General features: G+C 44.5%; 3 protein-coding genes and 1 long non-coding RNA gene across 18 annotated transcripts; 3 read left to right on the forward strand and 1 right to left on the reverse strand.

Annotated features, from left to right (window-relative positions):
* The first annotated feature begins 275 nt into the window (after positions 1-275).
* LOC100830437 (E3 ubiquitin-protein ligase ATL4) lies at positions 276-1912 on the forward strand. The gene has a single exon (XM_010237532.3). The coding sequence runs from the start codon at positions 608-610 to the stop codon at positions 1748-1750; it is 1143 nt and encodes a 380-aa protein (XP_010235834.1). The 5' UTR covers positions 276-607; the 3' UTR covers positions 1751-1912.
* Positions 1913-4116: 2204 nt separating this feature from the next.
* Positions 4117-10481, reverse strand: LOC104583824. Of its 11 annotated transcripts, none has more exons than XR_002964781.1 (5): positions 10248-10481; positions 7926-8207; positions 7693-7753; positions 7534-7566; positions 4117-7312 (listed from the first exon to the last, which is right to left on the reverse strand). It is a non-coding gene; the product is annotated as an uncharacterized LOC104583824 (long non-coding RNA). The 11 variants fall into 11 exon arrangements; XR_731865.3 differs by having other exon boundaries at positions 7522-7566; XR_002964779.1 differs by having other exon boundaries at positions 7522-7566; positions 7693-7802.
* A 1431-nt stretch (positions 10482-11912) lies between these two features.
* On the forward strand, positions 11913-12811 carry LOC100828797 (putative invertase inhibitor). The gene has a single exon (XM_003570079.4). It carries the CDS (start codon positions 11948-11950, stop codon positions 12524-12526), a length of 579 nt encoding a protein of 192 aa, XP_003570127.1. The 5' UTR covers positions 11913-11947; the 3' UTR covers positions 12527-12811.
* Positions 12812-13887: 1076 nt separating this feature from the next.
* Positions 13888-21667, forward strand: LOC100829099 (probable purine permease 11). 5 transcript variants are annotated; one of them, XR_002964771.1, is made up of 5 exons: positions 13888-14138; positions 14936-16031; positions 18088-18192; positions 18601-19807; positions 20332-21667. XR_002964771.1 is itself a non-coding variant. In XM_010237533.3 (3 exons), exons 1-2 carry the CDS (start codon positions 14087-14089, stop codon positions 16021-16023), a joined length of 1140 nt encoding a protein of 379 aa, XP_010235835.1. In that variant the 5' UTR covers positions 13888-14086; the 3' UTR covers positions 16024-16031; positions 18088-18413. The 5 variants fall into 5 exon arrangements, 2 of the variants coding, with proteins under 2 accessions (XP_010235835.1, XP_003570128.1); XR_002964772.1 differs by having other exon boundaries at positions 18613-19807; XR_731868.3 differs by having other exon boundaries at positions 18649-19807.
* Positions 21668-22221: the final 554 nt, after the last annotated feature.

Genomic DNA, 22221 nt, shown 5'->3' on the forward strand with positions numbered 1-22221 from the left:
AATGATCCAGTACCACTCGGTTCGACCTCGTGAAGATCTCCATGGCCCCTATGTTTTCTGTCGTTTCGGTTCTCTTCTTTCTTTCCTTTTTTTTCGCGTAAATCCCAATTCTTAATTAACTGAATCGGTTGCCTTTTTCGTCATTTTTCTCTTCTATTCATTACACGTGAAACCATTTGCAAAGCTTTCAAGGACAATCCGTGTAAACAGTGAATTAGGATTCGGAAATGATCTCGGCGTGGCCACGTCCACATGACCAATTAGACAAGGAATGGTTGACCTATCTTTGTGCAATTTTGCATAATACCGACAGATCAAACGAGATCTGCCTGTGCAAGATGACGAGATGAACAACAAAAGTTGGGAGGAAAATCGCTGAAAAGGTCATTCACATCCCTGTTTCCTGTGACGAGTGTTTTACTTGGCAGTTTCCATCTCTCTCGTCTCTTGCCTACGGCTCCACGACGGCGGCACTGCGGCAGTAGTCTGGCTTAAGCTGACCCTCCTTCGCCGTACCTCCGTCTGGACACCACGCATCCCAAAACCCATAAAAGGCTCGACACCGCCCAGACCGAGCCTTAAACACACATCGTTTCCTCCCCGCCCCATGGCCATGGATCCCTTCCCGCCGCCCGCCCCGGCGTCCACGGGAGACCCCCTCGCCGTCAACATTCCGCCCTCATTGCCGTCGCCGTCCTCCCCACCCTCCTCGTCGCTCAACCTCTCCCCGTCCCTCCTCATCATCGCCGCGCTCCTCGCCTTCGTCTTCTTCGCCTCCGTCTCAATCCACTTCCTCCTCCGCTGCCTCTCGCGGTCCCCTTCGGCTCCAGGTCTTCTCCCCAGGGCCGTCCACCGCGCCGCCTCCTCCTCCAACTCCGACGATGGTGCCGAGGCGACCACCACCGCTGCTGCTGCTGCTTCCTCGGCGAGACCCGCGGCGGCGACGGCGAGCGAGGAGGTGGTCGACGACGAGAAGGAGCGGCTGATCGCGTCGCTGCCGCTGTTCACGATGGCGTCGGCGCTAGCGGCGCTCCCCAAGAGCTCCCCCGACTGCGCCGTCTGCCTGTCCCCGTTCCTGGCCGACGCCGAGCTCCGGCTGCTCCCGGCGTGCCGCCACGCGTTCCACGCCGCCTGCGTCGACGCCTGGCTCCGCACCACCCCGTCCTGCCCGCTCTGCCGCGCCGCCATCTCGCTCCCGCACCCGCCCCTCCCCACCGCCGCCGCCGCCGCCGGGGCCGGGGCCGGGCTGCAGGAGCCTCTCGACTCGAGGAGCAGCACCAACTCCAGGAGCTTCCGCGTCGAGATCGGGAGCATCAGCAACCGGCGCTCGTCCGCCGCGGGGGGCGACGACCACCGCCGCACCTACTCTCTCGGCTCCTTCGACTACCGCGTCGACGAGGAGGTGGAGGCCGTCGTGTCCCGCATCATCTCGCGCCCCACATCGGCGGCGGCGGCCAAGTCGACGGCCGGGGCGGCGCCGCAAGGCCCGGGCGACGCGCTGGCGGAGGCGGCGGGGTCGCGGGGCTGGCTCCGGGATTACGTCGACCGGCTGGCCTCCTCGGCGTCGTCCCTCTCCGGGCGGTGGAGCGCGCGGTGGAGCCAGAGCCACCACAGCGCTCACCGGCAGGAGGAACCGTGGCAGTGGGATCCGGAGGCGGCGGCGGCGGCCATGTCGTCAGCGCCGCGGGCGGCGGACGAGGACGACGCGGCGGGGTTAATGGGCCTGTACCGTTGGATCGTAGGCGTATAGAAAAAAGGTCCAAAAACAAATCCCTCTGAATTTCGGGCCTCGCGAAGTTTCTTTTTGTCAACTTCCATATTATTTTAGGACTCCACTGTAAAAATAGAAGCAAATTGGCTCCCTCCAGGTGAGTCTAAAACTCTAGAAAGCCTTCCGTCGTCGTCGTCTCCCGTTCTTCTTCTTCTCCAAATTTTTGATGGGAGTACTACTCCGTAGCAGTCCGTACTGATCTACGTAGGAGTACTTGGGTAGCCGAAGCAGCTGTGATGGCGACCCCTTTGTTTTGTTTCGGGGCCGCGACTCCGGAATTGGGCGAAGAAGCAGAGACGCGGCAGCAAGTCGTGCAGCGACGTGTTTTGTCTCTCCCTTTCTTTCCCTGTGGTTTATAGCTGTTCGGGGTCGCCTTCCGGTAACGAGGCGCGTATAAGTGGTGCGTGTGTGGTTGTCACCTGTGCATGCGGATCCATGGCCGTAGTGCGCCGCAGACTCGATCCCAGTCCGTGCGCGCGTGGACGGGCCAGGGTGCATGCGAGTTTTAGGTCAGGGTGGGTGATCATTACAGTTTCTTGTTTTTTCTGCCAACTCCATGGCTCCCAAATTAGGGAGAGCATACGGTACTATGTTTCTTTCTTACCGTGGCATATATAGTTCCGATTTTGTCTTTGTGTCATGTCGTTGCAGCAAGGAAACCTGTTTGCCGGTTGCGGTGTCATGTAATTGTCCTTGGCTCCTTGAGTGTGGCGGGCTCGAGCTAGGAGGACTAGCTCGTCCTTGAATCGTCGTGACGTCGACCAACTTAGCAGGGGCCGTGGTCCTTGTTTATGAAATCCTCCGAGTTGATGCATCGGTGGAATGGATGCCCATCTTTCGAGACCACCGGATCGATAGCCGGTTCTTTGAAATGGACCACCGTTCGATCAATCATCACGATATTTATATACAGTACTTGGCAATGCCTGCTACCTGAAGAAATCACCAACCGGGGAACCATATGCGCCTGAAATTTGGAAAGCCTCAACAGTGCCGCTCACTTACCGCCGGCGGTTTCTACCGACAGAGAAAAGAGGCGCCATGGCATGGACTGGATTGCATTGAATTGGATGTTGGTGGCTTGAAGCAGCGGTCGCAGTGGCAGGCAGGCTTGTTACCACGTAGCGTCAGGGAGGCAGGCAGCGACCAACCACTCTCCCGTCACCCTTGAATGCTCTCGCTCGATAGCCCAAGCACTGGTGCTGCGGTTCGTAGGAGTATTGAATTGCGGGAGCTCAGCTCAGATGCGGTGAGCCGGTGACCGCCCTCGTGCTAGAGCAAAAAAAACTGCGGCCTTGCTTTGTGTGTTGGGAATGGAATGGGTACTTCCCTTTTCTATTGGCGCAACGGCGCCGGGGTATTTATGACTTGGCAGTTGGAGGGGGTTAAATTCGATGTGATCTAGCGCCGGTTTTGACCGTACAGGCGTACTACATTACACCCATCGCGTCCCCGTGTATGCACACTGCACGCTTGCACAGGGCACTGGAGCACTGAGGGCAGGGGCCTCCTCGGCTTTGTGCCCGGCCATGCAGACGCGTAGTAGTGGCAACGTTACGACAGAGCCGCCGGGGCCCGTTCTGCAGATTGCTTTTTAAAATCTCCTCGAGACCACGACCAACCCGAATTCATCCAAATGTTCGAGCAAATAACCTGTGGATTCGATCGCTTTCGCCACTGTTTTCCCTTCTGTGTACATGATTGTTCTCTCAGTCCGTATCACTGCGACGGAATAGTTTTTTTCCTTTTAAACGCACGCACCGCGACAAGAAACAGTTTGCTATCAAAGGCACACACGACAGCGACAACGACGACGGACTTTCACCGGGCTACTATCGACTGATTACTAGACCATCATCAACTCTGCAGTTGACACCGCCATTGACGACGGGGAGAAGACGGCTATTAGCGGCCGATTTAGTTTGGCGACCTACTTCTCCTCACGTCACCAAACGCCAATAGCCGGATCCCTCGGTATCTCGGGCAGGGGTCGATGCTACGAGCCAATGAAACCCACGCAAGAACTGACATATACACAGGCATAGCTTTTCGCAACCATCAGGAAACTGCTTGGAGACCGTGGCATTTGAGCAGCATTCCGACGAGTTCGATCTCCAAATGAAAGGGAAGGTGGTGAACGATGACACATTAGGTAGACTAGAAAGGTATCTGCAGCAGCTACACAGATTTTGTTGGTGTGACCATGAATGAAGTTCAGTACACTTACTAATAGCATGGTCACAGTCCAAGAGAGAAAATGAGAACTTCAATCCGTTTGCGGACCTTGACATGGAAACGGGGGTATCCAAAGGCAGCCCGTGTTATCGTTTGTTTTCATCTGGACCTGACAAACTGATGGTACACATTGTACCAAAGGATTAATTTCACCATGCCAGATCAGACAAAGTAGTAAGCACAGGATCCATGGAAAAGCTCAGTACAGACTACAATTAGTTACAGGGATAAACGGCTAAAGAAATTATGGACTGTATCTACGCAAAATCCTAGAATAACAAATCATTTGTATCTTCGCATCCGAAAGCGCAAGGAAGAAAAGAATCTGAGATCTTGAACTTCTGAGGAATGAAGCTAAGCTTTTACAAGTCATCTTAGTTTCCTGCCATGTTTTATCATTGAACCTACACTCTATAGCCAACACAGTCTGCAAAAAATAAAAGAAGGCAAGCAATAATTTATAGATGTGGAAGATGACATGTATAATGTTTAGGCAAGTACTGAGTAATACATAATACAACCACTCAGGCACTCAGCACACATTCAAACCTGTGGTGAGTTGATGTATTTTGAGCTGAAGTGTTTGCTGGAATTGCCAGGACTGGAGCAATGGATGTGTGCTAACAAAAAGGAGTATTAGTTACCTGAAGGCAGGTATAAGCTAAACCTGTGGCAAAGTAGAAGTTTGCAATACCAGTCTGTAAAAATTGTCATGCTAGTAACAGTATGCTACATGTGTGTAGGGTGGAAGAGAGGAAGGACCGGAGGAGGGAGGGGGAAAGAGACCCTCCAGATCCATAGGTTGTGCATGACAAGGAAAGAGACACCAATATACCCGAAAAACTGGAAGAAAGTGAACTGCATCTCTGCAAGAATTAACATCCCAGGATACCAGAGAGTAATTAAAAAATAGTTTATACGAAATTTTAGTTGCCTGCTAATTCGTTGGCGAATAGGCTCAGAAGTACTAGATATAAAGCGGAGTCTCCTTCCTTCAAGATATGCATGGATTCGAGAGTAATAACAGGAGAGCAAAACATAAATAAAAATATAAACATTAACCGTTTGCAGCCGAGGGCCTAAAAAACGTAAAATGTACTCACTGATGGATAAGATCTCAACATCGTGACAATTGCTGTGTAAACAAAGGCAAGGAAGCACAACAATGCTTCAGACGGAAGGCCGGTAAGACCATGAAAATAATGTTCATATTAAATACTATTGGAAAAGGCAAAGACTTCAGCAAAGAAATATCTGCATTAATTCTCAAATGCATGAGATCAATCAAAATATACCCGGGTTCTAATTTTTGCCAAGACTTGCCATAGCACTACAATATTAGGTGATAAGTCCCTCACTGTAAGGACAAAACAGTAAGTCCTGCAGAATCACAGCACAAGTCAATAGGGGTTTGATGACAGATAAAAGCCAGTCTATTGCAGCCTAATATGACTTTGTACGAAGTGAGGCCCAACAACGAAGTTGGCATGTTGGAGAGGATAGGCGAAATGCTGATCACAGTACCTAATATCCAAAATTGAATTCATAAACAAATTTGTATTTGTTTCTCCTTTAAAAACTCATCTTCAGTGGGGAAAAGTCTTAACACAAATTACTGCACATTTTCACATGAATCAAGGCTAATAACAGTTAAGCATCTTAGTTTTCAAATATCTCCTGAAGGCCACCCACTTTATTCAGAATTAGGCTGCTCAATAAAAACACATAACATGACAGATAAATACACACAATATGAAGTGGAGTACTGATTTACATGAGAATTGTCCAAAACTGCTTCGGCTAGTACTTTTTTCACTATCTGAAAAGTCAACTTTACTGGTGCTCGAGCTTTTAGAATAAATACTTTTACTGGAGGAGTATCTGGACCATAACTCAATAAAAGAGTGATCTGAAACTAATAGTTTTAGTGACCAGCAACGCAGACACGCATAATTGAACATTTGAAATAAAAAATAAACATCGGCGGCACATACCGGTAGAATGAGAATGGCAAGATAAAGTGAAAAATGTGTGGCCATAACGTCTCCAAAGGCAGCAAAAGGCGTTAGACCTCAAAATTGTAAAGAAATTTGAATTAGCGTCATACTTGGGCAATTCTAGTTTACTCGAAGATATACTATCTACCATGAAAATGTTGCTAACTGATGATTTGCCAGGTGAAAGGCCAAGGAACAAAAGTAAAATGAGAGATAAAAAAACTAGCCGTAGATCATTATCACAATCATTCAATTCTCAATTGATGATGAACATGAACCCACACAAATGATTATTGCCCAAGGATTCCACAGATATATTAGAGAAGCAATATCTCATGTGCTTAGTTAACTGCAACAGTATAAATAAAATGATAAGTAGCAGCATAACAAGTAGTAAGCAATCACAAGCAGAAAGCATCCAAATATTAAGGGGATGATTGGTCGTTGCCTGGGCTACATGAGCCACCTAAACTAGCACAAGCTCCAAGGCATGCTGACAATGATTTGTTGTATAGGATGCATGAGCCAGCCAGGCAAGATCAAATTCCATTGGACTGGAAGTGGGAGAAGAACAATTTTAGCTGCTTCCAGATACGACCTCAGAGTTCGTGCTAAGTATGTGATCCTTTTGGTGATTAGCACGTATTAAGCATTTTTACACAGATTAATTTATTCTTTAATATTATATTTATTTCCAGTATTTTTTTTAATCGCATCACTTGCAACCAACCAAACAACACCACAGATCTCAATACCTCAGACTGACCAACCTATCTCAGCCTGTCCTAATGAGCCAGACTGAGGTCAACATGATATTAGCACTATCAAGCAGAGGACTATACACCTTAAATACTATCAAGCAGAGGACTATACACCTTAAATACAAAGAGGCAAGTCTATAACCCTTTCGTTCCTTATAAAGGAGAAGACACGAAAGTGGTTTTCCTTTCAGAAAATATGAAACTTAAGAATGACAACGCTACCTATGTGAATAAAGCATCTTAAAAATTTCACTTTTGCAGTTTGTAAGTTATAAGTATAAAAAACTCAAAGAAATGTTGTCAGGAGCTATGTGTGGTGATTGCTAAAACAACTAGAAGAGCAGTGCCAAAAAAAAGGCAAAATTAGCTCAAGATTCATGGAAGGCTTACAGCACATTTCAAGTGGAGTGACGGGAAACAACATAGTGTTAACTGTTATGGCACACCTGATCTGTTTACTGATTTTATGAGGTCGAGATACTTCCGGCGTCTGTTGCGTACCATTTGGAGTCAGCCCAGTTGATTGAATGATCATAGCAGCTACAAATCTACAGCCACATACCAAACCGTGTTGTGCATTCATGAGTGTAATGCAAATCATGGAAAACGTTCTAAGGTTTTTTTTTTTCTAACATAACATGGTAAGAAACAGAGCTTCTTAAGAATTGTTTTTCTTCTATGAAAATCAGGTACACATCGACATGTTGCCAGTCTTAGAGAAACAGATACTAGTTGCAATGAAAAAAAAAATACATACCAACTTATTTACCTCCAATACATATGGGCATCGTGTGCACCTAACCTGTGATACCATTGAGTCTTAGAATGCTAACATTTCGAATGATGATCGATCGGATGAAGAGGCATGGCAGCAGTGGTGAAGATGAAGATATGATCACACAAGCATCAAAACAAAGGGATCAATCACCTTTTGCTGGTCAACGGATCAAGAACCGGTAGCAGCAAAGGGGAACCATGATACATCAAACCTGAAAAATTGATCATCCAACATGGTGCATCATCTCTTAGAAGTTCATACTGTAACACATCAACATCACAAAGAGCCAAATCAAAATATCAGCTTTAAACCATGTAATATCAACAAGCATCCGGGGTCTATGATGCTAAGTAGGATCCAGATTGCAACTCTTTGTTACTTACCTCTTTTTGGAAACATAACACATGCTATTTCATCAATTACAAGAGCTCAATACTGTAGCTCGCTAAATGGTGCTTATACGCGAGTCAAGGTGGAGGTTGCCATCTAAGAGCACCAGAACGAGGCAGAACCCCACAGCCGCTGTGGGCTGTGGCCATCCACCAATAGTGTCGGATCGCCATCGCCACCGCGGCAATTCCAATCTGAGCACCCACCTTTTCTGGGCAATGACGGAAGCAGTTTGTTCCAGTGGGCGAATTTCCTTGCGTCTGAGTAATACTTCCCTGTGCAAAGAGTATACCGACCTAATAAGCTAATATAATTCCCTAACAGGTATGATACATCCAGGATAGTATATCTTGATTTTCATCGCACTGCTTTACATAGAAAAAATGAAGAATATACATAACTGAAAAATAAATATGCTAAATTGATAATTCCTAAAAAATACTTCCATTCAACAGTTGGTTCTGTTGTCATCCTCTAGCTATTCATAATTTGTTTGTATTTAGATCAAACAGAAGCATACTAGCTCGTCTTGTTTTCCAGTTTCCACACCGAGAAGCTTGGTGTTAAAGGATATTGTTGCCGCACAGCGGGTAGTACAGATAGCTGTTGATGTGAAGTTCTAAAATTCTGAAAAAGAAAAACATCTTGGTAATATTATATAGAAGGACGACGGTAGTATGATAACAGTCATGGTGTTCTTCATCCATGTTACTACTGTAAATAGAAATGCACATCTACTGTCTGCTGTTTCAAAGCTTTAGAAGTTACTCTGAACGGTTTATATGCTTGCTTGACAGAATCAATATAAACATCAGAACAATATATCTCTTTATTTATGTGCATCTATACTAGATAGGTTCTTTGTAACTGCATACCCTTCTGATTCACTCCATCCACTCATCAGCCAAATGGAAATACCAAAAAGAAAATCAAAACATAAATCCAGAAACACCTTTGAAGATAATTTTCTCAAATACACACATAAATTGGGGTCGTTTTGTATTAGAAGAAAACACCAAGAAGGCGCAAAGTAAATGCCAGCGTGGCTGCGACCAAAAACCAACTACTGTACAGAAACGAGAAAACAATCCAAAGGAACTGCCAGTCTAACCTAACAAAAAGACAAGAGAAGAAGTAAACCAGGGGCTAAGCTATGGTGATAGGTTGCAGGATCTCATGGGGTCGAGTGTGCAACGGCAGCTTCCTGAGCTCCTTAGCTCCAGCCAGCCACCAAAGTGCTGCCTCGTTGAGAATGGCCTCCTTGAGCGCTTCGCAATCAGGCCTTGCACACTCAAACACACATGCATTGTGATGTTTCTAAATGCACCACATGATGATGGACGACCTAACACTGTTGGCCATGCCCAGTGTCAGCCGCAGATTCTAGCCAGATCTTTAAATCGTAATTGGCTGCCTGGGTGAGATGCTGCAGCAAGCGAACACCCTGAGAGCAGGTGGGATATTGCTGGTAAGCAGCCGTGTGATCCATCCCCCTCCTCTCCAACCTATCAGCAGTCCAGCCTATTCTTCATTGACAACCAGCTGAATATATTGCATTCCAGAGGTGCCCAAAATTGCAAATTCTGCCGCCAAAGAGGTGCTCGATTCATCCCCGACCTCCGGTGCAAGGTCTGCTAAAGATTGACCATCAATCCAGTGATCCAACCAGAAAAACACTTTGATGATAAATGGATGATCCAGAAACTCCGGATAGGTTGATTATAAACAAGGAACCACTGAACCAGTATGCGAAACGGTTGAACCAATTACACATCTGATTTCAGGCGACAAACTGCTACATACTGAAACAATTGGATGCGGCATGAATTTTCTTAATCAGAATCACATATTATGCTAGTGGTTTTTTTAGATGAACTGCAGGTGCTCTGCCTTGGCATTAAGAAGGTGGAACAACACATACAGAGGTACAACCAACAACATCAAAGCAAAAATACGATACTACAAAAGTGTAGCTCGTCTGTACAAAGAGTCAAAGACTATACTACGGACTATCTCCCGATAGCTCTCACAAACTCGTTAATCTCATCTCATGCTATGCTACTGATTTCAATACAGGAGTACGAGACCAAATATTAGAGACTTGACAAGGGAGGAACTAATCGAAGGGGCACATGTTTTTTTTATCAAATTCATCAGCCTCCAGATCGTGCCTGATCAAACAAATGCAGTTTCCATTTCATAGTAATGCTGCCTCCGACTAGATACATGTAATATTTCGACAAGTAATTCTGACCGGAGGGAGTAACATATTTTAGCTGCAAACTCAATGGGAGGGAATGGCCTCACGCCCTCACCTTGCTGCTGCAGTGCTGCCTGGAGCGGAGAGTGGAGTTCAGGGGGGGTGGAGGGGCTCGGGGACGAGGGGGGCGGAGGAACCCCTGGATGGGTGGCAGGCGGAGATCTCAGGGAGGGCGGTGGATGGAGGCAGACGGGGCGTCGCCGCGTCGGAGGGAGACCTCGGCGGCCTCCTTCAAACCCTGTTGCGGCGAACGGGGGATGGGACTATGGGAGGGGTATTCTATGGAGTACTTCCCAGTTCCCATTTCTGAAAATCTGTCCAAAATTGCACACTAAATCTGAAATTGTACCCGTTGATACAATTTTAATTTAGTAAAACATTAATACAAATTTTAGTTTGTAGGTTATATACATGAGTTAAATACGAAAATTTCAATATTAATCGTCAGGTTATAAATGTGACTAATTTAATAACTTTTGAAACAGCTGACCTCTCTTTTTTCTTATATGGGGTGGCAATTTCCCGTAGATAGGAATATGTTTTACCAGATAACATCTGGTGGAAAACGGTAAATACTACACAAAAATCATTTTAAAAAAATTTAAAAAACTACATATTGAGAGGGTAGAGTTCTACTAGTAGTAAAATTTTAAATTCACCCACAAATATATTTTAAACTATATATAAATGGTACTTGAAACAATAAACCATATCCCTAACTGTTTAATGAGTAAAATGCACTCAAGTACATGAACTTGTGACAAATTAATGTACATTTTAGTACATTAACTTGCAAAACCTGCATCAGACGGTCATAATTTGCCATATATGGACGATCACTTTAGTGCAAATTTACACACGGGGATAAAAAAATGTCGCAACGGATCTAGCATCGGACAGTCATAACTTGCCACGCGGACACTTGAGCCGTTTTGGTAGATAATTTGAACAATTGCTGATCGATACAAAGCACATCTATAGCGCAACAAAAATATAAATCAATGTCACTTCGCATGGGCCTGGAGCTTCCAACATTGCAGGATGCAACATGCTATTAGGAATGGAACCGTTCCGTTCCATTTCATTCCGTTCTGCAACCAAACACTACTTTAGTGAACTCAGATAGCATGGAAGTTGTCAATGTCATGAACGAGGGAGGTACATCTGCAGGTCTTGATGCCGCAATTTTTTATGACTGCTTCTACCTAGCTGTTGATTGTGGCAAAGTAACGTTTTGTCACTGCACTCGGGAAGCAAATATTGTTGCTCATGAGTTAACCCAGTTTGCTAAATATTCTTCTTCCCTCACCTGGATGGAAAATCCTCCTGAGAGTACTGTACCTCTTCTCCTAAATGATGTAATCATTATCGATAATGAATAAAGAGGTATTTTACTTGGTAAAAAAATATAAATCAATTTGATCCGCAGATCAAGAAATAAAAATGAAAATGCATCTGTGAATGCGAATGATTCACGCTAGATTCGGATTTGGTACGATTTGTAGTCGGATATGTCTCTTATTATTTTTCAATCCATGGTGCGAATTTGGACTTGAATTTTTGTGGCATGAATAATGCATTTCGTCCTTTTAGAGTATTTGTTCTGTCTTTCTGTACGGAGGTGGCAGGAAAGCAGAGGATGCGAACGTGTCCGGTCTCATGCTCCCACTACCACTCTACCTGTATATATACCCACCACCGGAGCTAGCTCAAACGCCAAGGGCGCAGCAGGGAAACCGTGGATCCAAGCCAACCATGAGGCCTCTCACCTGCGTCTTCTTCCTCCTGCTGCCACTCATCCCGTCAATGTGCGTGTGCTCCACTTTAGAAGACACATGCAAATCCTTCGCGGCTGGCCACCCGTCCATCGGCTACAACTACTGCGTCAAGACCTTCCGCGCCGACAACGGGAGCGCCGGTGCCGACGCGCGCGGGCTGGCCGCCATCGCCGCCAGGATCGCGGGGGCGGCCGCCAACGGCACGGCGGGGCGCATCGCCGCTCTGATGCGCGCCTCGGAGTCGGAGGAGGACGCGCGGCGGCGGGAGCGGCTGGGCGTGTGCGCCGAGGTGTACTCGGACGCCGTGGAGCAGCTGGGCGAGGCCGCCAAGGACATCGAGGAGGGCGGGGCGACGGCGCAGGACGCGGTGATCACGCGGCTCAGCGCGGCGCTGGACGCGGCCGGGACGTGCGAGGACGCGTTCGGCGAGGCCGACGACACGTCGCCGCTGGCCGCCGAGGACGCCGAGTTCACCAAGCTGGCCACCATCGCCCTCGCCGTCGCGGCGTCGCTGGCACGGCCGGCCTCTGTCTCGCGGCCAAGGATCAGTGACTGATAGACACTATACTTGTGTATTGAGCATGAATGCTTAAGCAGTGGAGTTAAGATTTTTCGATGCTTTATTACTAGTTTGTGAGATTGTAACCTTTTTTTCGTTGGCCGTGTTTGATTGTGTAGTACTAGTGGCATGCATGCAGTGTGATGGTGTAGTGGGCGAGTGGCCTGCGTGCATGCAAATTTGTCTCGCGCTTTTTTCGGAACGTGCTGTGTTAGCTGTACTGTGCATGTGTATGAAACGTTGAGTGGAAGCAAGGCATGCTGCCTCGCACTTTCGACTTCCGATCTCGGCCTCCTTTTTCCTCTGTGGTTTGTGGACATGTATACACATATGTTGTTTTCTTCAGCAGATCAGTGCCAGTCTGCCAGCGAAAGGGCGATGGAGTGTTCATGTCGAAAGAAATGATATTAATCGATGGTATGAAATATCAATCTAGGAGTCTAGAGAAATAAAGATGCGATTGGTTTTCGGTTGATCGATCCAATGTAAGGCACACTGCAACACGTAATACTTGCAAGTAGTAATAAACACGGCATGAACGTGTACAGTACAGTGTACGTAAAATACGCAGGATACGGGCTTCGCAGCCAGCGAAGAAGCAGACATGCACACATCAAGCACGCTGACTCGCTGAGCTCCTTTTTTTTTTTGTGAAAGTCTGAGCTCCTTATATAACCAAAAAAGAAAGGTGTGATGGCCGGCTTTCCAGTTTCGGTTCTCGATCGGCGGCCTAGCGTTCGAAGACGCACGAGCTTGACGGGCCTGCCCAGCGTGCTGCAGAGTTCGTCAGCCCAGATCCATTTTTTCTTCTTATCTCTGGGTCGGCCCGGATGCCGTGTATGCAGAATTTGCGGCCGATTTTGAGAATCCAAGACCAATCATTGGCTTGAGCCCGAGGAGTAGGCAAAGTCAGAGTAGGCAGACGGACGGCGGCGCTGCAAGTGCAAACGTGTGGTCGGCACTCTGGAGAATCTATCTATCCATGGGATCGCCTATCGCCCCGTGCGCGTCAGGCATAAAGGAACGACATTCGTTCCACCTGTGCCTCCAGTTCGGGTTCTCTCGGAATCCCGTCATCGTCATCGGGGGAATTACGCAACTAGTCCCTCCCTCCGATTTCTAAACTAAAGCGTTGTCGAAATATTACATGTATTTAAACGTTTTTTTAAGAATATATATATTTATATTTGATAAATTTAAGTTAAGAATTTAAAAAGAGAGAGTATTAATTTCCTCGGGTCAATCCTGGAGTACTACAACCATTTTCGGGCTGCACCGGAAACGATCGAACCCTCGTCAGTCCCCGTCACACGATGGGCAAACGGCGAAAGGGGTTCGCTTCGTTGAGAACAAAAAGGAGCGAGACCCTCTAAAAAGAAAAATAGGAGCGAGACGAGACAAGACAGCGCCCTGCAGCCCTACTGCCTTTTCCACTCCAGCCCCGTGCGGCGCTCCGCTGACCAGACCTCTTACCGGCTCCGTGCCTCCATCGGCCCATCCTCTCTCTTCTGAGTCTTCTCCTCCCTGAGTCTGGATCGCGCGCACGACCGTCTTGTCATGGCCGGCGACGGCGGAAGCAACCAGGAAGAGGTCCAGATACAAATCGCCGGTAAGTTCGCTTTTGGTTTGAGGGAGTATACGTGATGTGAAATTTCGCAGTTTTTTCCTTCCTTTGATTCAATATGCCACCGGTGTGTGGAAATCGATAGATAGACGAGGTAGCAACCCATCTTTTTACGATGTATGAAGTCGTGCCATCCCTGTCTCTGCTTGGGGCGCTGCTATTTTTTTCGCTTCTTAAGGAATTTGGCGGTGCGAGTGTTGGTGGGGGAAGTAAGCACACAAGGTGTTCGATGGATTGTGCACGCACCGTTGGCAGTATGACGTAACGGGTTTATTTGGGAAACTAGACATTGAATCGATACTTTTAACCTGCGTGCACGCTCATAATTGCCAGATATACTCATTTGTTCATGGGGACCGTGGATGAGTGCGTGTGCATCCTTAAAACCACGCCTGTGGTACAACCTGGTGAGGGGTCTGAGGGAGATGTGCGTTGGCATATTTAGTCAGTGGTAAGAATTTATTTTTTGTCGTCGGTGTGAGAGGGTTCAAGGGTTGATGAGAACACCAGTTATCGATCAGTGGCAAAGCTTGATAGGAATGTCTAGGTGGAGGGTGTGGGGGGCGAAAAGGCCAATACATGCATAGATTTAGAGATGCAAGGGCCATTTATGCCAAATTAGTCCAATTCTTTTTCAAATTAGCCTAACTAAGAGCTACTCCCTCAGTTCCTAAATGTAAGAAGTTCTAGGTTTGTCCTAAGTCAAACTAACCAAGTTTATAGAAAAAATGTTAAGCATTTATGGTTTGATCTAATCTGTCTTACTGATTTCCAACTGCAAGTTGCAGGATCGTCCAAAGCTGCAAGTTCCTCAACCAATGAAGCACCTGCACAGAGCTCCCCTGTTAAGCCTTGGCAATGGTGGTTGATGGTGACACTGAACATGTTCTTCCTTATTGCCGGTCAGACAGCATCAACACTCCTAGGAAGATTCTATTACAATCAAGGTGGAAATAGCAAGTGGATGTCCACGTTTGTCCAAACTGCTGGTTTTCCAGTGTTGTTTATTGCTCAGTTCCTTTTCCGTCCAAAGTCGCCTTCTACACAAACGACCACAAGTAATCCTGAAGCTTCTGGTTCCAAAATCACTCTGATATACATTGTCTTGGGGCTCATCATTGCTGCAGACGACTTGATGTATTCCTACGGTCTATTGTATCTCCCCGTCTCAACTTATTCACTCATTTGTGCTAGTCAGCTGGCCTTCAATGCTGTCTTCTCATATGTCCTCAATGCTCAAAAGTTCACCCCTTTGATCTTCAACTCTGTAGTCCTCCTTACATTTTCCGCTTCACTCCTTGGAGTTGATGAAGATTCTCAGGGCACTAATGATATCTCACAGGGGAAACATATATTGGGTTTTGTGTTGACATTGGGAGCATCGGCCACATACTCACTTATTCTCTCCCTCATGCAAGTTACATTTGAGAAGGTTATTAAGAGGGAGACCTTCTCAGTTGTGTTGAACATGCAGATCTATACTGCATTTGTGGCTACACTGGCTTCTCTTGTTGGGTTATTTGCAAGTGGTGAATGGAAGACTTTGGAGGGTGAGATGCACGTATTCAGCTCAGGGAAGTTGTCCTATGTAATGACGCTTCTATGGACTGCTATATCATGGCAGATAGCTTCTGTTGGAGTGGTGGGGCTGATCTTCGTAGTTTCATCACTATTTTCAAATGTGATAAGCACTCTAGCTCTACCCATCATTCCTGTTTTTGCTGTGATTTTCTTTCACGACAAAATGGATGGGATCAAGATTATAGCTATGATGATGGCCATCTGGGGATTTATGTCGTATGGCTACCAGTTATATGTTGATGATAAGAAGTCTAGGAAAACTTCAGCCAGTGTGGAGGAGAATTCCTAGGTGCTCCGGTACATTGTTTCCCCGCAGATGCTCTTACCAATTTAATTTCCTGGTACTGAATAGCGAGTACTAGTTATTACTAGGGGTTAATAGTAAGTTCATCAAAGATACCATTTTCACCATTTTTCTAGGTATACAATACTATTGATTTCTTCCTTTTTCCCTATGTAAGGATGTATCATCATGGAAATAAAAAGGCAAAAATATTTCAGAGACATCCTTTCCCAATTTTGCATGGCCCTGCAGTTTCTTTCCTTGAATATTATGGATGTGCTTATTGAACCACCGCATAATGTGCTGCACGCCTAATATTTTAGCCAGGTTTACTTCAGTTTAGCCTTTGCGGGCAGTGGATGCTATTGGTTTAGTGTGTTTTGCACTATGCGTGGGAAGTTTCGAATGTATGCTACCAGTTCAAAACTTCAGTACTTCACCATCAATTTATGTGTCAAATCTCTGTCCTTCTATAAGTATTATGATCCTTCTCTACTTGATCATTCAGAATCTAGCTGCAGACTAAGTCATTGTGTAGAGTGTAGACTGCCAACTGTAAGCACACATGTCACAGACCATAACATTGACTACGAACGAAGAACATATTCGGCTATAAGGTGTTCATTGCTAAGCTCTTGTATGCATCTTGCATATGTATCAATTTAATGTTCTATATCCCATGGTTTTGTCCAGATCGGTATTCCACTCAGAAACATCGTATTCATATTCTGTGCCATAGAATACAGATTATGAACAGCATATAGGCGCCTATAGACCTGCATATTTGCGAACTGTAGCAGGACTTCAAAGTCTCATGAACAGCTCCAGATCTCTAACTACATAATGTACCAAAGATATCAACTGCCAAGCTTCATATGCGTAGAATACAATGTATCTACATAATTCGAATCAGAATACCTGGCTATCTTAATATTACCAGCCATTTTACTACGTAGTATCTTTGATATTTTGAGGACAGGGTAAGAGCTTGGCAACTATATTCAATGCTTGATACAAGAAGTTGAAGTTGACATTGACTCATAAATCGTCAATTGCCGCCCTATTATTGCATATTTTCTTCAGTGTAAATTGGCTGTTTCATTATAGCAATACAAATGGTCTTCAGCCTTGCAATCAAGCACATCATCCTTGAATAATATTAAGTTATTAACCAGAAATATAGAAGTTAGGAAATAGCTTTTGCAGTTTCTAAATAGACCCAATGGTTTCAAACGGAGTATGTTAATATTAAGGCTGGTTGGTTTCACTCTGTTCATACGGAATCCTTGGCTGTTTTGAATGATTCTTTCTTTTACGACAGTTTTGAAAGATTCTCAGTGGCCTTTAGATACTAGATTAGGTGTTGTGCCGCCTAGCGCTCCATGTGTGGCCTCCTGATGTGCCTTGAGCCCTGCTCCCTGCACAGTTTTGTTAGCTAGTTGTTTCTTTTTGTCTTGTTCTCTCCTTTGTTTTGCTGTTGCTGTTTCTTGTTCTCTCGGTTTCTGGTTGATCCTTGGAGCTTTTTGGAACTTTGGTGCTATTTCAACATTCTCCTTCTAATACAAAGCAACACAAATTTGGGTGCGTGCTCGAGAGAAAAAAAAACTGGCAGCAATTAGGCTACAGACAAGCAATATTGATATGATGGTACCTACACAATCCAAAAGGCATAAACATAGGATATTTGATGATTTGTTTTTCGACCGTGCATTCCAAGTGTTATCTATTTTTTGCTATGCTTTATTTTTAGAGTTTTTAAAAACCAAATAAAGGAACTAAATACTACAAGTAAATCAGTTTCATCTACAAAGGTATTTTCTTATAAAGACCGAATGAAGGAAATAGAAAAAGTAATGCTACTTAACAGGCAGATAATGAGTGATCAGTCTGGATAACTCCAATTCAAAGAGTGGGCGGCATAGTTCTTGGAGGTTGTTAATTCTTGCTTGCTCATTTCTGTGTTTTTACTATACACATTAGACATTTAAACTTATCACTTGGGTAGGAGAAAGTATTCTTTATCGGACTTGGCTCCTCTTCTGAGGGTCTTTTCTTTATCATCTATTACAGGTGCTGCTAATTATTCAGCCTTCCCACCCTCCTAAAGCAACTCGTGACCCCTATTATAAATCAGCTTCTGGACAGGAGATGGAGACATGGGGTGTTGTAAAAAAGGTTTAGCTGTTTCCATTTATTATGTCTGTACTCTGTAGTAATGAGAACTGTTTCACTATTTGGGAAAAGAGAATGTTACCTGTATGTACTGCAACTCAACATATTTGCCACAAAAATAGCAGAGCAAAGTAGTGTTATCCAAATTCAGATATTGTATGTAAACATCTATGTCCCTATGGAACTTATGAATTTTTTTATCATTTGTTTGCACACCCATCAAACAACGACTTTCTACTTCTTTGGGATATTTATAGGAATGCCATTTGCTAGTTTCTACGTCCCTATGGAATTTCAAATAAATACCCTGATAAATGTGATTTAGGTATATGTCATGGAAACATACCTCGTTATTTATTTTTCATTTCTCGGTCGGCATGTGGGATTTATTAACCAACCCGTTGAACTCAGGCAACAATGCAGGTATCAATTCATTATCTTGTGATTTGCCCCTGGCAGGCCACCACTCTATTTGAACCAGCACCAGAAATTTCATTTTCTGAAGCTACAATTGTAACAACTGCTCAAGACAAGGCTGAGTGTAGGGCAAATATTGAGTGGACAACTTCTCTTCAAGTTCAGCATCAGGCCATCAGGGGATCCCTTCTGATCTGTCAAGTTTCTCACCCTCCATTAGCTTGAAAGACTCAGAAATTTCTTAAAGCAAAGCTTTGCTAAAACAAGCACCGATGGTAGCTCATGTGCACAACTAGGGAAGCAGCAGGTGGCGAAACACTGCTAGCACTTCTAGTTCATAAGTTAGCCACAGAACAACTATACTTCTTACTTCTGGTGACCTCTCTTGAGTAAGCAGATGACATCTTGGTTTTATGCCAGTTGAAGAGGTGATTTAGATGGTAAACAACTCAATTTGGGCGGAATGGTCAGTAGCATAGATGTACCTCATCTCTCGCAGAGGCACATTCTTTATGTACCCAAGGTCAGATTAGATGATGAGGTTATATGCATTCAATTTCTTATGACAGTCTTTGCTTGAGAGAAGATCAAAAGGCATTCAGGAAGTCGCACCAAAGTTTGAGAAGGTTATGAGGCTTGCTCGTCGATACTTGGATGATCTGCATCATAAAGTGGCACATGCTGCTCTCTTACCACTTGCTTAGATCATACCGTTTTACAAGAAGTCTTTCAAGCATTATCTGGGCAAGATGCCCCCCGATGTTCCTTTTCGACTAAATGATCCAAAGGAATCAGTGGAGCAGCAATGCTTAGCAATTTTGAAACTTTCAGGTCAAAATTATTCGAATGATTCTCTTTTACCTGCTCTAATTCGTTCACTAGGTGAGCACAAAAATGCCAGTTCTTGAGTTTGCAAATGCACTCTTAGTAAAATGCATAGTCAGTTCTGACGGCTATTCCAGCAGCAGTTTCCTTAAGCCATGTCCTGGAAGCTAACTCTTTTGTTTATGATAGAAACTGCAAGCGAAAAGAGACTGCATTTATCGCTTGTCATAATTATGATCCTGCATCCACATTTAGCTTTCTAGTTAGCTTGTCAATGGAAGAACAAAAGCAACTTAGATGGGCAAAGAAGCAGTTGATCCCTATGACTGAGAACAGCATGGAGGAGTTTTTGCAGCAAAAGAACTGCAGATTAAAGGTGCCATATTTTGATCTTTGCTTCTACTGACTGACCCTATACTACGAATTTTGTTGAAAAGCAAAATAAACCTAGCCGCCTGACACATATCAATCTAATTATTAGTATAGAATTGATGATATATTTAGCTCTGCATTCCAACACCCCCAAATATTTGTTTGGAAGTCCATGAGCTAGAGGTGTTAAAAAACAGGTTCGTTTCAAATACTCCGATAGCCGAGGTCACATGTATAGAAGGAAGTTTAACTAGCATTTGCCAGCCGATTTTTGGTCGGGTTGGAAATCAACCTGTGGTTGAACATTCGTATCATAAGCACTGAAGATTGAATCTGAATCTGGTAATGAATCTTATGGTCACAAAGCTGAATGATGGACAACAGGTTTAGTACTACAAGGCTGGCCTGACTATGATTATGTTTGATCATTATTTTTGTTCTTGTTCCTATTTCGGCCACAATTGGAGCATACTTGTAGTGTCATTTTAGGATTCTTGTAGGTAATATATATCATTTTTTGATAAACAGGACGTGGCGAGTCAAGTGGACAAAGGTGTTGAGATGAATGGTCATTCGGTGCTGATCAAGGTTTGTCCGATCTATTTGTATCACCTTATTGTTTATCTTTGATCCCTCCGTTTGTCTGTAGAGGCAAGGGGCATTATATTCCTTCCATTAGGTTTGTTGGTAATTGGTAATGATGTCACCTTATAATTGTTCCTCTTCCTTCGGTTAGATTTTCGATGTGATTGTATGTGATGAATAATGGTTGCCATGTTATCGTGGTTTCATCTCTGAAAATCACTACTGTCTACCGATTTGGCAACAGAACGCCTATTTCAAAGCTTTCATAAGGACTCCTGTAACTTTCAGAAGGTAGACAGGTAGGAAAGTTGGAGGGCCTTGGTTCGGAAGTTTATACATAGAGATTTTGTTCAGACGGCAGTCTCACCCCTATGACAGATTTTTTTTTGAGCTTACCCTATGACAGAATTTACAGTTGACAAGTATACCCATGGTACGTTATGGAGGTTGGTCAGTCAAACCTCATTTTTCTCGGTTATTCTGATATTCTCCGTAGCAGTATTTTCTGTTAGATCATTTGGGCATGAGCAATCATCACGGATATGGTCCTAGTAGTCTCCTAAAGGCTCTTTGTTAGCGTTCATTCGTTGTGATTGTGAACGAGCGTTAACGGGGCATCATCTGCTTCACTCATGCCTGGTTTGCGGTTGCTAAATTCAGTATGTCATGGATAGATAGATAGATATCCACAATCCATTTATATTCTGTCTTTCTCTGTTGAAAGAAATTATCAAGCTGCAGTAGGGATATCCACAATTCATTTATATTTTATCTTTCTCTGTTGAAAGAAATTTCAAGCTGCAGTAGGGATATCCACAATTCATTTATATTTTATCTTTCTCTGTTGAAAGAAATTATCAAGCTGCAGTAGGGATATCCACAATTCATTTATATTTTATCTTTCTCTGTTGAAAGAAATTATCAAGCTGCAGTAGGGTAAATGTACAGTTTCGGGTTTTCTTTGCTCTTCGCTTATTTGCTGTTTTTTCTTCCGTTTTGCCTTTCGTTTTGATTTCAGGGCGATCTACTTCTAATACAACATGGTGCGCACTTCATGTTTGTGAAAAAAAAAGTGGATCCATGCACTGTTTCATTCTGCTAAACTACTGAAGTAAGACACTACACTTGCGAATTGATATGTCTCTTCAGTTTTGTAGTTACCTAGGAGGCTATAGGACACAAGTTGAACTCTTTTCTGCAGATTATGCCAAAGACGTTGTAAATGCGGTTTAATCAGACGGAACTATTACTATAATCAAGTATTCCTTCTCATGCTAAATTCTTGACTCAAATTTATCAAAATATGGATGTATCTATTTTTAAAAACGTCTAGATACATGTAATATTTCGACAACAATTCAGGATAGGAGGGAGTAATACACTGTGAGACCAAACACCTACCCGCGCTGATACATACTGACAGTGCTCATTCATTCCCATTCTACGAACCACTGGACCAACCAGATCATCCTCATTCCCATTACTTAAACCCAAAAAGAAAAGAAGGAAAACGGCAAGACGAGTTCGACTGTCAACAAGAAACCCACTTTGTACACCCGGCCTTGATCACGACCTAACTCACATGCGCTTCTATCCTCGTATAGTGTCGAGTTCAATAGCAACAGCTAATTGATCCCTTATCTTACTTCAAAGCATTATTATCTTTTCAGTTCGGAGGAAGACTGCTTTCTTTTTCAGGATACTAGTACTCTTGTTGTGCCTGACGGCGCACAACCCACGCAAACACACCAAGCCCTTTGTCAAGCGCCCAATTATTACCCGCACGATAAGCCAGCCGCTGATCAGGTGTATCACACCCGGCACCTGAGAGAG

This window comes from Brachypodium distachyon, chromosome 3 (genome assembly GCF_000005505.3).
Source record: "Brachypodium distachyon strain Bd21 chromosome 3, Brachypodium_distachyon_v3.0, whole genome shotgun sequence".
NCBI lineage: Eukaryota > Viridiplantae > Streptophyta > Magnoliopsida > Poales > Poaceae > Brachypodium > Brachypodium distachyon.